This window comes from Nicotiana tabacum, chromosome 20, assembly GCF_000715075.1.
Source record: "Nicotiana tabacum cultivar K326 chromosome 20, ASM71507v2, whole genome shotgun sequence".
Taxonomy (NCBI): domain Eukaryota; kingdom Viridiplantae; phylum Streptophyta; class Magnoliopsida; order Solanales; family Solanaceae; genus Nicotiana; species Nicotiana tabacum.
This window is the reverse complement of record NC_134099.1, coordinates 24,058,455-24,072,765: the sequence shown is the minus strand read 5'-3', so window position 1 is coordinate 24,072,765 and position 14,311 is coordinate 24,058,455. Positions and strand designations below refer to the sequence as shown.

Genomic DNA, 14,311 nt, shown 5'->3' with positions numbered 1-14,311 from the left:
ACTCTGTGTTTCCAAATAGCAATATTCAAACTAGTAATTCTTAAAATATAAGTTCTTGGAAGTTTGCCTTGTCTTGATATATACTCCCTCAGTCTCAAATTATATGTCGTGGTTTCTAAAAATTATTGTCACAAATTATTTATTATTTTAGAAGTTCAAAACTAATTTAATTGTTTTTCCTAATTTTACCATCAGTAGTAATTATTCTTGAAAACTATAAATACCTCAATTATGGGTTAATATTATTATTGTTCAAATACCAATAAGACATAAATAAAGGTAAAATAGTTAAAAAATACCTCTTAAATATTATTTTCTTAAGGGGCGTGTAATATACAAATACGACAGATAATTTGAAACGGAGGGAGTAACATTATTTTATCTACTACATATAATAATCATGGACTTAAGCTCAATATAGTCATGAAAACAACAATTAATATCCTAATCCCTAGAAGGGTCAATTTAGTGAGTTTCTTGAGATTCTTCCTTTTGGACTAAACAAACTACAAATGGGTACAACTAGACATTGAAGTGAGAAATAAGAGTCATTACTGGGAATCCATTTTTCCCTTGACCTTAGAGTTTCTTGGTAGGTGATTCTAATTGGTATGTTATTTTTTCTTTTTTGAATTTAACTTCTATACACTTACAATCTAAATTTTTTAACACCTATAAGATGACTATAAGTAGTCATTCATTAAAAAGCAAGATAGTAACCTGAAAAATAATATAAATTACCTATATAAACTAGCTAAAATACACTAATAACCAAAACAAATATTTACACTATCAATGTATATAAGTAAATCTTTCCTTTTTAATTTAAATTATATACATTGAGATATAATAAATCTTACACTATTAGTATAATATAACTGATTATATAGCAGGTTATTACTCTTTTTTAAAGATATCATATATCATAGTTGATATACGAAATCATCTGTCATTATAGATCAACCTAACATGTTAACGTAAATAATTTTATAAAGAATCAGCAGTGGCGGAGCCACATTCAGCCAAGAGATGTCAATTGATATCCATTAGCCAAAAAATTATATTGTATTGCTTGTTTTATGTATATTTATTGTATGCTGACTCTACTTAACTTTTCACTGTTTTTTAATTTTATATTTTGATATTTCTTAGCGAAAATTCTGGCTCCGCCAATCAGTGATAAAATATGAGTAGAAACTCATTCTTCTTTTTCTTTCTTAGCAAAAGAAGATAGAGTCAAATTTGGTTAATTTCCAAAGAAGGGCCAACGCGATATTTGCAAAAAAAATAAAAAAAAGAAGCTAAGTACGTAGAGCTTTAAAGTCACCAGAAAAGGCGGCTGATCCTTCGGAGGCAGACCCCTCTTCAGGAAGCATATAATCACTTCTAATTAATTCTCATATTTATTGGACTTCTCTCTTCAACTTTATCTATTTGGAATGCATGCTATAAAGTTTTTTCCTCTTCTCTTAGTTTCAATATTCGGTTTTTAACTCTAACACAAGGAAGATCAATAGTTAGTTTCCTTAAACAAGTTTTTTTGTTTGTTTGTTTAGGTAGCTAGGGTTTTCCAAGTTGTTTTCTTTTAGATTTTAGAGAAGAAATGGAAGAGAGAAATGAGAAAGAAAAAATGGATGAAGTGATGCTACCAGGGTTTCGTTTTCATCCAACTGATGAAGAGTTAGTAGGGTTTTATCTAAGGAGGAAAGTTCAGCACAAACCTATCTCCATTGAACTTATCAAGCAACTTGACATCTATAAATATGATCCATGGGATCTACCAAGTAAGAAACAACAACTCAGTCTTAACCCTTTTATTACTTAAAAAATAAGCTTATTCATATGCTTTTGCATCAAGATTCCTTAGATTTTTTTTTTCATATGAAATGACTTTGGCCTTTACGTACATGTTGTCCTTGGTATTTCTTTTTGGATTTAACTTATATATACTCGGTTAAAAAAAAAAACTTACACTATCAGATCATGACTGAAATAAACCTGGTTATTGTAACAAGTAACATCTCCTTATTTTTCATCTAAGTAATCCACTTGTTATGGACGGTTAGTCGGTTACCTGTAGTAAGGGAAGGGGCGGAGCTAGAGAGGCAGAAAGGGTTCAACCGAACCCCTTCGCCTAAAACTTACCGTGTGTATAAGGCCAAACTTATTGTATATATATATTAGAGGTTGAAATCCCTTGCTTCTTAGCATGTTTACTTCTTTTATTTTCTAAATTCTCTTGCTGAAAGTTTTGTTTCTAGCACTGACTATAGATATATTTTAGATGAGCGAATAGTATGAAACAAAAGATTTTACAAGAAGTTAAACTCTTTGTTTTCTCTTCTAAATTTCTTCTCTTTTTCCTCATGTCCTTACAAGATGAAACCAAGCTAACTACTCCTTTGTTTTGTTGTTACTTTTTCCTAGCAGAGTTGGCAACAGTGGGAGAAAAAGAGTGGTATTTCTACTGTCCAAGGGATAGAAAATATAGAAATAGTGCAAGGCCAAATCGAGTAACTGGAGCTGGTTTTTGGAAAGCCACAGGAACTGATAGACCTATTTACTCTTCTGAAGGTTCAAAATGCATTGGCTTGAAAAAATCCTTAGTTTTCTACAAAGGTAGAGCTGCAAAAGGGATTAAAACTGACTGGATGATGCATGAGTTTAGGTTACCTTCTATCACTGACTCCACTGCACCAAAGAGATTCTTGGACAAACATATTCCTCCTAATGTAAGCTTCTCAAAGCTCTAGTTTTATATTATCAGTATATTTGAATATGTTAGTAACCAGTAGTTGGCTTTAGTTTTTTAAGTTATTATTCCAATTTATTATGTTCAATTACTTTTTAATTGCCTTGTAAGTGATCTGATAACGTAAAAAATTATTTTTCAAAATTACCATATATAAAGAAGTTAAACTCTTTGCTAATGGATTTATCTTTCTCTAACAACGAAAAAATTTGTTGCCACTACCGGTATATTTTATTTATTATAGTATGAAACCGGCTAACTTGATCATGTTAAAAGTTCTTTACACGTATATAGAAATTAAACTCTTTGCTAATGAATTTAACTTATATATACTAATTAATAACGAAAACTTTGTTACCATTATCAGTTTACTTTAATCTATTGTAGTACGTAACTGGATTTATTTCTAAGTTATTCATCCAATATATTATACCAGTTAATTACCTATAGTTATATTTATAATGACTTGACAGTATAAAGTTCTTTTGCATTGAGATGTTAAACTCTTTACTAATGTAATATTTTTCTTGGATATTTTAGGACTCATGGGCAATATGCAGGATTTTCAAGAAAGCAAACTCCAATGCACATAGAGCTCTTTCTCATTCTTGGGTATCACCAACAGTACCTGAAAACACTACATCAGATTTTCTAACCAGCAGCCACTTTACTAATTATTCAAATGAAATTTCATTGATAAACAAAACAAATTCACCTATCCAATTTAGTGGTTCTACCATTAATGATTTACAAAACTCCTCATCCAATATGGCTAGTTTCTCCACATTAGATCTTCCACTTTACAAAACCCTCAACTCAAACTATGACCCTATCACAAGTTACACATTTTCTTCTTGTACTGAAACTTCTGAAATACTACCATTACCAAAATGCATCAATATGAGCAATAATAATATTGATGCTTCTTCTTTGCTTCTAAACATGTCATCTTCTATATTTGGAGATTATTCGATACCGTTACCGGAGAATATAGAAGGTGGTGGTGTTCTTGATCAAGAGACAACCTTAAAGGAAGCTAATCATGTGAACAATATGGATCACATGGAGGAACAATGGAGAAATGTTAGATCTATTGGATTACTTCCTTTGAATATGGCTGCTGATGCTTGGAAGACTAATTTGCTTTGGGATTCTTCTCCTTGTCCTAGTAGTGAAATGTCCACAAGTTATTCTACTAACAAGTGTTACACTTGACCTACTACTAATTTTTAGTGTCATGTTTTTTAGTTTCAAGAACTTAGCTTTTGTTTTCTTTCTTTTGGATTTTGTTTAGTTTTATTTATGGGGTACTTTTGGGCTTAGTTTTAGTTTTGGATTAGTGTTGTAAAAACTCTAATGTAGGTTTTTCAATTGATTCATGACTAATCAAATCGTTTCCGAAAGATTTTGGCCAAGATATGGAAGAATAATTTCATGTTACATACCAGCCAATATTGTTTCATTGTGCTTTCCAATGCCTTTCCTTTTGCTCGTATAATATTCTCATTTGTTTTCCTTCCCTTGTCTTCTGTGGTAACATTATATTGGGATCACACACAAAAGGCAGATATAGAATATAAGCTCTTAGTGTTGAATTTATTGTGTATTTCTATAATTATGTGTTCATACTACTTATTAAAAAAATTGTGAATTTTTATACGTAAATTTATAATCTGCGTCTAAAGTTGGTGCCGCGGCATTACATCCGCCTCTGATCGCACATACTAACACTAAGTAAACTTTATTAGTGAACTGCACACTAACACCTGTTAGTGAACTTTAAATGGATCTTCATTTATATACCTAAAAGGATAATGTAATATCTATGCTGGGACATCATGTATATTTTGGAGAGGTCTTTATCTCATTTCAAAAATTATTAAGGGGAAGTACAAGGGGTACTTCCCCAACCAATTTTAGCCTCTATTTTTTTTTTCTTACGTAATTTAGCTAATTTTTTATATAAGTTAAAACTTTATTTCACCTATTAATAGGGTATAAAGAAGATATGTCTTAGAAACCAATTTGAGAGATATTTTACGTTTATCATTACAGGCTTAAACATAGTTGAGTGAATTAAATTTAAAAATGAGTTTTGTGATTTAAAAATTCTATTGTTGAGATCTTTAAAAGCTTGAAAACTTAAAAATGAGTTTTGTGATTTAAGATTTTTGACAAATATTGATAATTGAAGTTCGTTGGAGATGTCATTTTGAGATTGTGGTTAAAATTTGAAGTTATTCGGTGAAGAATTAAATTATTTAATGATGTTTTTCGTGAGTTGAAGTTCATAGGAGACGAAATCCAACCTTGTACTCAACATTATGCAATATTACAATATTATAATAAGTTAATAATATTGTATATCGAGGCTATAAATAATGTTGCAAAAAAATAATGAGCAATGCGGCTATAAACTTAAAAGCATGGGTACATAGATACAATTTAGTATGTTGAGATGTACGTTTGTGCAAATCTCTCTTTATTTCTTATAGCAAGAAAGGGGGAGGTAGGTCTCTTTTTTAATTATTTTTATTACATCAGGGGAGGAGACGGAGGAAAGGGGAAGGATATTGCTACGCTACTGATGAGGTTTTAACTCTCCACCTTAATGGTGAAAGACACGGAATAGAGCTAGCCCTTAACCTTTAGGCACACAACTCTATATTCGTGAATCCTGATCACTTATTTTTCTCCTCGATAGAGAATATTAAACTTGCAATCGGTTGGCTGAAGTGAGATTTGATGTCAAGATCTATGGATTTACCCCTGGAGATTGACTTGTTTACCAACCCCTTGAGCTTAAATGCCATTCTGACCTCATGCCAAAAAATTGATCAAAAATAATAAAAAAGATATCTCCTTTAATATATGTGAATAGACTTGTCAATATGTGCTGGTCTAGCCCAGCTCATGCGGGGCTTGGTATTTGACGGGTTGGGTTGGACCGGTGTGCCATTTTGATAGGCCTTAAAATATCCAGCCCAATCCAACCTTACGTGGGCCACAGACCCCCTCAGGCTAGCCACTATTTTTTTAAAAAAATCTATTATGTTTTAAAATTTAAACCTAAAAATATTTATAAAAAATTATTTATTCAAAAAATATCTTGTTAGGCAGAAAGCTTATGTAACACTTAATAACTTTTGACATTTTCTAATAGATTACAATAAAACATAAAGAAGGAAGGACAATATTTCATTTTAGTGTCAACTTAAACTAACTACTAAAACAAATTATGCCACTTAAGCATATCCAACACTGGCACACCATCTTTATCAAGCACATCTAAAAAGAGGAAAGCGCTACTTCTTTTTAACGTTTAGGAAATTTAGGTTTTATTATTTATTTATTTCATAATTTAATTTAACTTAAATTTATGTTTAAAATTTAAAATACTAACTTTGATCTTTTAATCTGATGGGCTGAATAGACTTTCAGTTTGAGCTACTCTTTGTTATTATTAGTTCATCGTTTCCTTTTACATTTTATATTTTTTTATAGGCCTACGGGTCATCCCAGCACAGCTTCGGTCAAATCTCACGGGTCACCAATTTACTTGGGTCGGACTAAAAAATCTCATTCTTAAATGGGATTAAAAAAATTTAACTCGATCCCATTAAATCACGGGCTAGGCTAGGCAGGACCGGCAGGCCAAACCTATATTGACAGCTATATTTGTGAACCATGAGGATGCACATATGCTTGTAGTGGGAGTTAGTACGTTACTATTAGTGGTGGCAAAATAGTTAAAAGAAAATAGTTACACACCCATATTATCCATAAAAAATGAGTTGGATAATGAATTTTTTAAAAACGCGTCAAATATGGATAAGAACCATATTATCCACTTAGAAAATGGATAACCAATAGATAACTAATGGGTTTAACTTTTACATTTGTAAGCCTAAAATTGGGGGGGGGGGGGGTCATCAAGTTTAGGAGACTAGGAATTCTCCCAAAAGTTATCATATTCAAGAAGTCATGCATAATATGGATATCCATATTATCTGCAGATTAACCACCTTTTTTATCCATATTAAATATAGATTGGTCAGATAATTTATCCATTTTTGCATTACCTATTTTTAACCCGCCTATATCCAACCCGATACACCCGTTTGTCACCCCTATTATTTACCATTGAGGCCCAAGCCCATCAAAGATTATGTTGGGCTGATAGAGAGGCAGTAGACAGGAGGAGTCCAAACAATTGGAGCTGGATCTGATAATAAGTTGTATCACTTTTTACCGGCTTTGATAAGTATACTATTTTAGAAGTAATATCGTAATTTTATATATTAATAGTGTAAATGATTTCTCTACCCTTCGGGGTAGGGGTAAGGTCTGCATACATATTACCCTCCCCAGACCCCACTTGTGGGATTATACTGAGTCGTTGTTGTTGTTGTAATAGTGTAAATGATTTCTACATTATTATTATATTTTAGTATGTTGTAATAATTTATTCACCATATTTCAAGTTATCATACCATACTATACATAGTTAAGTGACCCGGTTGTTTAAATAATTTTTAAATTAATTTTTATGGAGTATGGTTTACAATTGATTTCGTATGTGTTGACCTACGAATTTAAAATAATTCTATTTTAATTTCTGGTTTTCCTAAAAAAATATTTCTTACTTAACTATGGGTAAAAAAAAATTTAAGAGTTAAGTTATTTGAATTATTGATGTTATTTAAATGATTATAGCAGATTATTACTTTATTTTTTGGGTTAAATCTTAAACTATTTGGGATTCTACGCTCTATCTTAATTATGTTAAAACTATTTACATCATGTAGCTGCAAAAGTGTGTGTATATATATATATATATATATATATATATATATATATATATATATATATATATATATATATATATATATATATATATATATATATATATATATATATATATATATATATATATATATATATATATATATATATATATATATATATATATATATATATATATATATATATATTGTTTAGTACTAAGGTTTCCAATATTTCTAAAGCAAATATGATACTTTATGATCAAAAGTTTGAACTCCGTCCCTTCCAACTTTAGTATTTTCTTTTCCTTAATTCACCAAAATACCATATGAAAACTCTACATAAACATGAACATAACACCTCATATCATACCATAGAAAAGAAAAAGAAAAAAACACTTTCAAATTAAAGGTTATGGAGAAAGAAAGTGAAGTAGTTTTACTTGGCTCCTGGTTCAGCTCCTACAGTAACAGAGTTAGACTTGCCCTTGAAATCAAAGGCATCGAATATGAATACATAGAGCAAGATCTAACAAACAAAAGTCAAGAACTCCTCAACTACAATCCAATACATAAGAAAGTGCCTGTTCTTGTCCATAATGGGAAACCTATTGTTGAATCAATTGTCATACTTGAATATATCGAAGATTGCTGGAAAAATTCGCCCAAGTTGTGGCCAGAGGAGCTTTATGAGAGAGCCTAAGTTCGGTTTTGGATAAACTATTATGATCAAAAGGTAAAATACCTACTAAACTACGGATGTGTTTGATAAGAAGAAAATTATTTTGCAGGAAAATATTTTTCATAAGAAAGTCAAGACGAAATGAACTTGTAATTCTATTTCTTTCCTATATCTAGGCTCCATAATTTTATTCTTTTAATCCTCTTTGTGAGAAAATAGTTTTAATTTATTTGTTTCAAACCCTAAAATTGCCTTTCTATATAGGTCGTCGTGATATGAACTAATTTATTCGCTTCAATCCGCCCCTAATTCTAGTTTCTACTAGGATCCTCCTCCCTCAAGCTAGTACCAAAAGCCTATTTTGAAAGCCATCTTTCAATGCATGTGCCCCTCTATTTTCCATTAAAAGGGGAATACTTCCTCACTTATGAGCTGAGGTCTTTTCTCATACAAGTGTCTTGACTTTTAACTATATTCTCCAACTTACACTTTATTAATCTTTAATACTCAAAAAATTCATCGAAGCACTATCTTATTTGTTACTATTATTATTGATCTCCCATATATATTTTTTCTGAAAAATAGTTTTCACTCTCTAACGATTCACCAAAAGATATTTTTCATAACAAATCGTGTGGCACGCCGTCCACTTATATATATATATATATATATATATATATATATATATATATATATATATATATATATATATATATGTTCCTTACCTATATCGAGCGTGCACCTTAATTAAATTGATGATAGTCTTAACCTTTTCCCTATATTTGCAACATAGATTGGACCAAGCTCAAAGGCTGTTCTAATGTCAAAAGGAAGTGAAAAAGACAAGGCAATAGAAGAATCAAATGAGGTGCTAAAGGTGCTTGAAGAGGGAATTGAAAGGGATTTTCCAAAAAGATCACCATTTCTGAATGGCAAGAATCCAGGGATTCTTGATATAGTAATAGGTTCAAGTGCTTGTAATGTTGAAGCATTCACTGAAGCTATTGGAGGAGGAGAAAAAGATCTTAGCCTGGAGAAATACCCATGCCTTTTTGCACTTGTTACTGCTCTGAAAAACTTACCTATAATGAAACAGCATCTTCCACCACACCATGATCTTGTTGCTAAGATAACGCAGAAGTTTAACTTAAACCAGGATGCTTGATTTTAAAGTATAATTTGATAAACTAAAAGGGTATGTTCTATAGGCAAGATACTCTTAACAGCTTGTCTAGATCATTGTTACTCATTGTATTGTTGATTTAAATGCACTGTTTATTTTGATTGTTACTTTAAAATTATTATATATATTGTCAAATTCATTCTTATGTAACAAATGAAAATACCCATTTTATGTAACAACTGATTTTGACATGTGAGATTTAGCCTGTTTGGCCAAGCTTCTTTTTGGCCAAAAGTATTAAAGTGTTTGGCCAAGTTTTTTGAAGGAAAAAAAATGATTTTGAGGAAAAGCAGGGACAGCTATGATCATGGTAGCTGCGGTGAAGTAGGCACGGGTATCAACGCTAAGCCCACAGTAAACATATGATGAGCCCAAACAAGAAATCCAAGAACACCTATATTGATCATGGCATAAACCATGCCTAGATACCCGAAAACCGGTTTTCCCAAAAAAGTAGAAACGATATGACTTATGATACCGGATCCAGGCAGAATGGGAATATGCACCTCTGGATGACCGAAGAACCAAAAGAGATGCTGGTATAATATGGGGTCTCCCCCTCCAGCGGAATCAGAAAATGTTGTATTAAAGTTTCGATCGGTTAATAACATGGTAATTGCCCCTGCCAGTACCGGAAGTGATAATAAAAGTGGGAATGTTGTCACTAGAACGGACCACACAAATAGAGGTGATCTATGCATAGTCATTCCAGGTCCACGCATGTTGAAGATAGTTATAAAATTAATAGAACTTAAAATGGATGAAACACCAGATAGATGAAGACTAGAAATTGGTAGAAAAGAGTCCCAACAAGTCTCCTTGCAAGTAGATGGGTCATCCAATAGCTCTCCTGCATCTGAGGCTAATTTTAGATCTTATTCCGGTTTGCATGCAGAAAGACCAGCTTTTGACAATAAATCCAATGAATACTTGCACTGGGTTCCAAAACTCTTTGCGACCTCATCACTTTAATCTCCAGAAGAGACTTTGAGTCTCCTAAATCTTTCATATCAAACTGGGTTCTTAATCTTCTCTTAAGCTCATTTATCGAAGCTAAGTCATTACTAGAGAAAGCAATGTCATCCACATAAAGCAGAAGAAGGACAATACCTGATGTCGACCTCCTTATAAACATTGAATGATCCGATTTACTTATTTGAAAACCGGCTCCTTCCTCTACTCCTATTTCAGCTCTTATACATGTTGTCACCTTTCAAACCAAGCTCTTGGTGCCTGCTTTAGCTTGCCGGATGCCGTAACATAAATCGCTTTTCTTGAGCTTGCATACCAAGTTAGGATTCCTAGGAGAAGAGAAGCCTGGAGTTGGAGGAGGCTGAATCGAAACTTATTCTTGCCCCCTTCCCTTATGTTGTTGAAAGGCATTCTATTCTTCACGTCAAATTGAAATAAGGCCACCTTTTGATTGCAGCAAGCAGTCTTGGAGAAACAGAAAAAAGTAGTTTATCTCCAAAAATACTTTTTTGAGAAGCACTTTTGAGAAAAATATACTTAAGCTTGGCCAAACACTAATTGTTGCTCAGAAGTGCTTTTCAAACTAATTAATCAAATACAAACTGATTATCACCAAAAATACTTTTGAGAAAAGCACTTTTGAAAAAAAACACTTTTCAAAATAAGCTCATTTTTGCAGCTTGGCAAACGGGCTATTACACTCTTTACCTTATTTTCCTTCAACTCCACCCTGCATTATCTTCCTCAAATTTTAACCCCTTTTTACTCCTGCTTGCATCCTCCTTGAATTAAACAGGTACTTCTCACCACTGTCTTGCCAATGATTCTTTTAGTTTTGAATATACATTCAAGGCACAATTGGTAATAAATTAGGAAGAAAATTGTAATAAATTATTCTTATGAGTAATCATTCATAAACTCATAAATCTAATATCTACAATAATTTAACAAATATTAAGCGCATTTCAGTTAATACGTCAGTGTGTGAAACGATGCAATACAGTCGAACCAAACGAGAAAACATATTATCACACAACAAACAATATGATATAACCAAATATTGCGTCCACAAAACAATGCAATGCAAAACGATACATACAATTATATACAAGAAATAAGCAATCCAGACAGTGTAAGCAGAATCTTAAAATAAATATGATACATAGATTGAAATGATTATTCATATTATGAGTTTAGCTATGACATACAGCATGCAGCTTTTACCATGTAATTACTCCTTAAAAAGAACAAAAAGAGCACCGCATAACAACGAAACTAATACCCGAGACTAACAGAAGCATTTGAAATACTAATAATATCAATCATGAAAACTAACTTACTAATAAACGCAAAGCATTCATTCATACTGATTGAAAATTGCAGCAACGAAACAAACTCAACTAACCTGCAATCTTGTATAACAATTAAAATGCAAAACTGAACTAATACTGACTTGAAATATCATCAAATATCCATAGGAAGTTTGAATACCCAGAGTAAGGCAGAAACAGAGACCTAGCAGAAGCGATATTTCGACAAACTGAAGAAAAATATTCAATATCACATTTTAACCAAAACCAGCAAAATACAAATCTTAAACCCAAAATTCAAAATACATTCCTCTTGTGACGTCGCCAAGCATTAAAAGCTTAGCTCTTGGCAGCTAGCTTTTCCTTGGCTTTCTGGATCTTCAAAACCTTCTTCACAATCTTTTGTTCTTCCACCAAAAAGGCTCTTATGATCCTATACAAGACAACATCCAGTGAGATGGAAGAATTCTAATTTCGTTCGAGAAAAACTCTAGTGCACCGAAAATATACCTTTCACGTACAGCACTGCCTGACAACACGCCACCATAAGCACGGTTCACAGTCCTCCTGTTTCTCGACAATCTTGACCTCTTGTATTCAGTAGGCCTCAAGTGAGGAATCTGCAAAAGGAACAGTTTCAAGTCATTTAAATGATGACACCTGAAACAACTGCATAAGCAAAAAAGACACCGCATCTGAATGCAAATTGCTGTCAGCTACCAGAGAGCACGTGGGTTTTCATAGATGACAAAGTAATTATCCTCACAATATTAGAAATGTTGTAGTGACTTGAAAATCTACTCATGATATATTAAAGGGAAGATGGTAAATTACCTATTTGCTACACAATATCTCATGGATTTAGAACATAGTTATATCACAAAGCTCTGTTCTTCAGAACCTTACCCCTCAAATAGAAAGTATACCAAAAAAATGAACAGCTGACTTGCAGTGCCAACCAGCATTAGATTATACACTCAAAATTGTAAAAATGGTTTCAAATTAGCCCCCAGACGCTCAATTGAAAATACAGTCAAGGCAACATGATATAATAATGTGAAATCTAAAATAAGCTTCAGTTTTTTCAACTTGGCTAGATATTTTTTTGGAAAAATAATCTCAGGAGTTCTAAAGATACCTTACAGCAAATTACATGTTATTATTTTGGAAAACACAAGGCTGCCACATAAAAGGAAAAAATTTAGCACGAGGGAAACTTCATTTCACTTTTTCTTGTCATGTGCATTGTTAGTAAATCTTGTTTAATGAAAAAACAGTAACAATTTGACGGCTTCTCTTATCAGGCGAGAACAAGAAGCTGATGATTGTATGGGCCGGTTGACATAAAGAAAAGGAAAGTGAATGACCTTTGGGGGGGGGGGACACAGAAAATATAAACAATAATCTCATAATAAAAATTTAATACTAAAACCGACTCTATTGTTTGACAATTTACGAATGCAAAACAACACACTTCCAATGGTTCAACTACTCCCAGATCAACTAACATTGCACTTCTTACTCAAAGATACTGAATTAGACATGCAAATTTTTTTCCTTTGGTTTGATATTTGAAACATGTAAGCTCATACTTCTGTAAATCATGGGGATATCAATACTATCACACGATAACCAACACTTACCCCTAAATTCCCAGCAAAGTTATCAGGTATTGCCACTCCCATACATTCTAGAAATGTGAAATCCCGAGGCTTTAATTTAACCTCTAGTAAATAAAAAATCAACTAGCACACAGATAGATCAATCGATCGACTATAATTCAATCCCAAATAAGTCAGGCTAAACGAAGCCTCTATATTCATTCCACTATATTCAGGTCCATTCTATCCAAATACTAAATAATTTGCTTTCACATTTCACGGCAAGTTATAGGTTTACTCTAAATCTCAGTGTATCACTGGAAACAAACACATTAACAGAAAAATCAGTACTTATGTAAAAACCAATCAGAATCTAGCAACGGCATTCATTAATACAAAAGCAAGAGCAAAAAAAACATACCCCTTGAATTCTTTTTCCAGTAACAGGGCACTTAGGTCCACTAGCCCTCTTCTTGGTACTCTGGTAAATCAGCTTTCCACCTATTTAACATCATTTTCCAACATCCAACAAACCACAAAACTTTAATCAGTATCCAAAAAAATTCACATATATTTTCATAAAAACAAGAAATGCAATAGAAAAAAGAATAAAAGAGTATAACAAAGGGTACGTACCTGGGGTTTTGACAACCCTATGTTGGTTAGATTTGGTGGCATAGCTGTGCCGTTTACGGTAAGTTAATCGTTGGACCATTTTTCACGGCGGCGCTGCTATTCTCTCTGTAGCTTCTTTCTTTGTTTTGGGGGCTGAAGCAGAAGGGCTAAAGGAAAGTTAAATATATGTAGTGTATATAAGTGGGACAAGCCCTAGATCCCACGGTTGATATTGGATGATAGAATCATTTACTTACTAGTGTCTGGCAAGGAAATCAGACGGGCCTATAAGCCCATCAACATGTTAGCCCATTAAACTGGGTTTAAACAAGCACATTATGAATTGAGGTTTTGGCATGGTATAACAACATACCCATATAATTGATAGAAAATAGCTCTAGTTATAGATATT

The 14,311-nt window shown here is 32.5% G+C and overlaps 2 protein-coding genes and 1 long non-coding RNA gene across 3 annotated transcripts; 2 read left to right on the top strand and 1 right to left on the bottom strand.

The window, feature by feature from the left end:
- The first annotated feature begins 1,404 nt into the window (after nucleotides 1-1,404).
- On the top strand, nucleotides 1,405-4,146 carry LOC107763406 (protein FEZ-like). The gene is made up of 3 exons (XM_016581897.2): nucleotides 1,405-1,784; nucleotides 2,431-2,732; nucleotides 3,293-4,146. The coding sequence occupies exons 1-3, from the start codon at nucleotides 1,604-1,606 to the stop codon at nucleotides 3,965-3,967; spliced, it is 1,158 nt and encodes a 385-aa protein (XP_016437383.1). The 5' UTR covers nucleotides 1,405-1,603; the 3' UTR covers nucleotides 3,968-4,146.
- A 3,645-nt stretch (nucleotides 4,147-7,791) lies between these two features.
- LOC107763404 (uncharacterized) lies at nucleotides 7,792-9,508 on the top strand. The gene is made up of 2 exons (XR_001643016.2): nucleotides 7,792-8,272; nucleotides 9,012-9,508. It is a non-coding gene; the product is annotated as an uncharacterized LOC107763404 (long non-coding RNA).
- A 2,283-nt stretch (nucleotides 9,509-11,791) lies between these two features.
- LOC107763405 (large ribosomal subunit protein eL34-like) lies at nucleotides 11,792-14,078 on the bottom strand. The gene is made up of 4 exons (XM_016581895.2): nucleotides 13,921-14,078; nucleotides 13,706-13,785; nucleotides 12,194-12,303; nucleotides 11,792-12,116 (listed from the first exon to the last, which is right to left on the bottom strand). Exons 1-4 carry the CDS (start codon nucleotides 13,997-13,999, stop codon nucleotides 12,023-12,025), a joined length of 363 nt encoding a protein of 120 aa, XP_016437381.1. The 5' UTR covers nucleotides 14,000-14,078; the 3' UTR covers nucleotides 11,792-12,022.
- Between the last annotated feature and the right edge of the window lie 233 nt (nucleotides 14,079-14,311).

Coding starts and splice junctions, on each gene's coding strand:
- LOC107763406 (XM_016581897.2), top strand. CDS start 1,604: ATGGAAGAGAGAAATGAGAAAGAAAAAATGGATGAAGTGATGCTACCA. Junction 1,785..2,430: donor TGATCCATGGGATCTACCAA/GTAAGAAACAAC, acceptor TTTTCCTAGCAG/AGTTGGCAACAGTGGGAGAA. Junction 2,733..3,292: donor ACAAACATATTCCTCCTAAT/GTAAGCTTCTCA, acceptor TGGATATTTTAG/GACTCATGGGCAATATGCAG.
- LOC107763405 (XM_016581895.2), bottom strand. CDS start 13,999: ATGGTCCAACGATTAACTTACCGTAAACGGCACAGCTATGCCACCAAA. Junction 12,304..13,705: donor CTGGAAAAAGAATTCAAGGG/GTATGTTTTTTT, acceptor TTCCTTTTGCAG/ATTCCTCACTTGAGGCCTAC. Junction 12,117..12,193: donor GGCAGTGCTGTACGTGAAAG/GTATATTTTCGG, acceptor TGTCTTGTATAG/GATCATAAGAGCCTTTTTGG.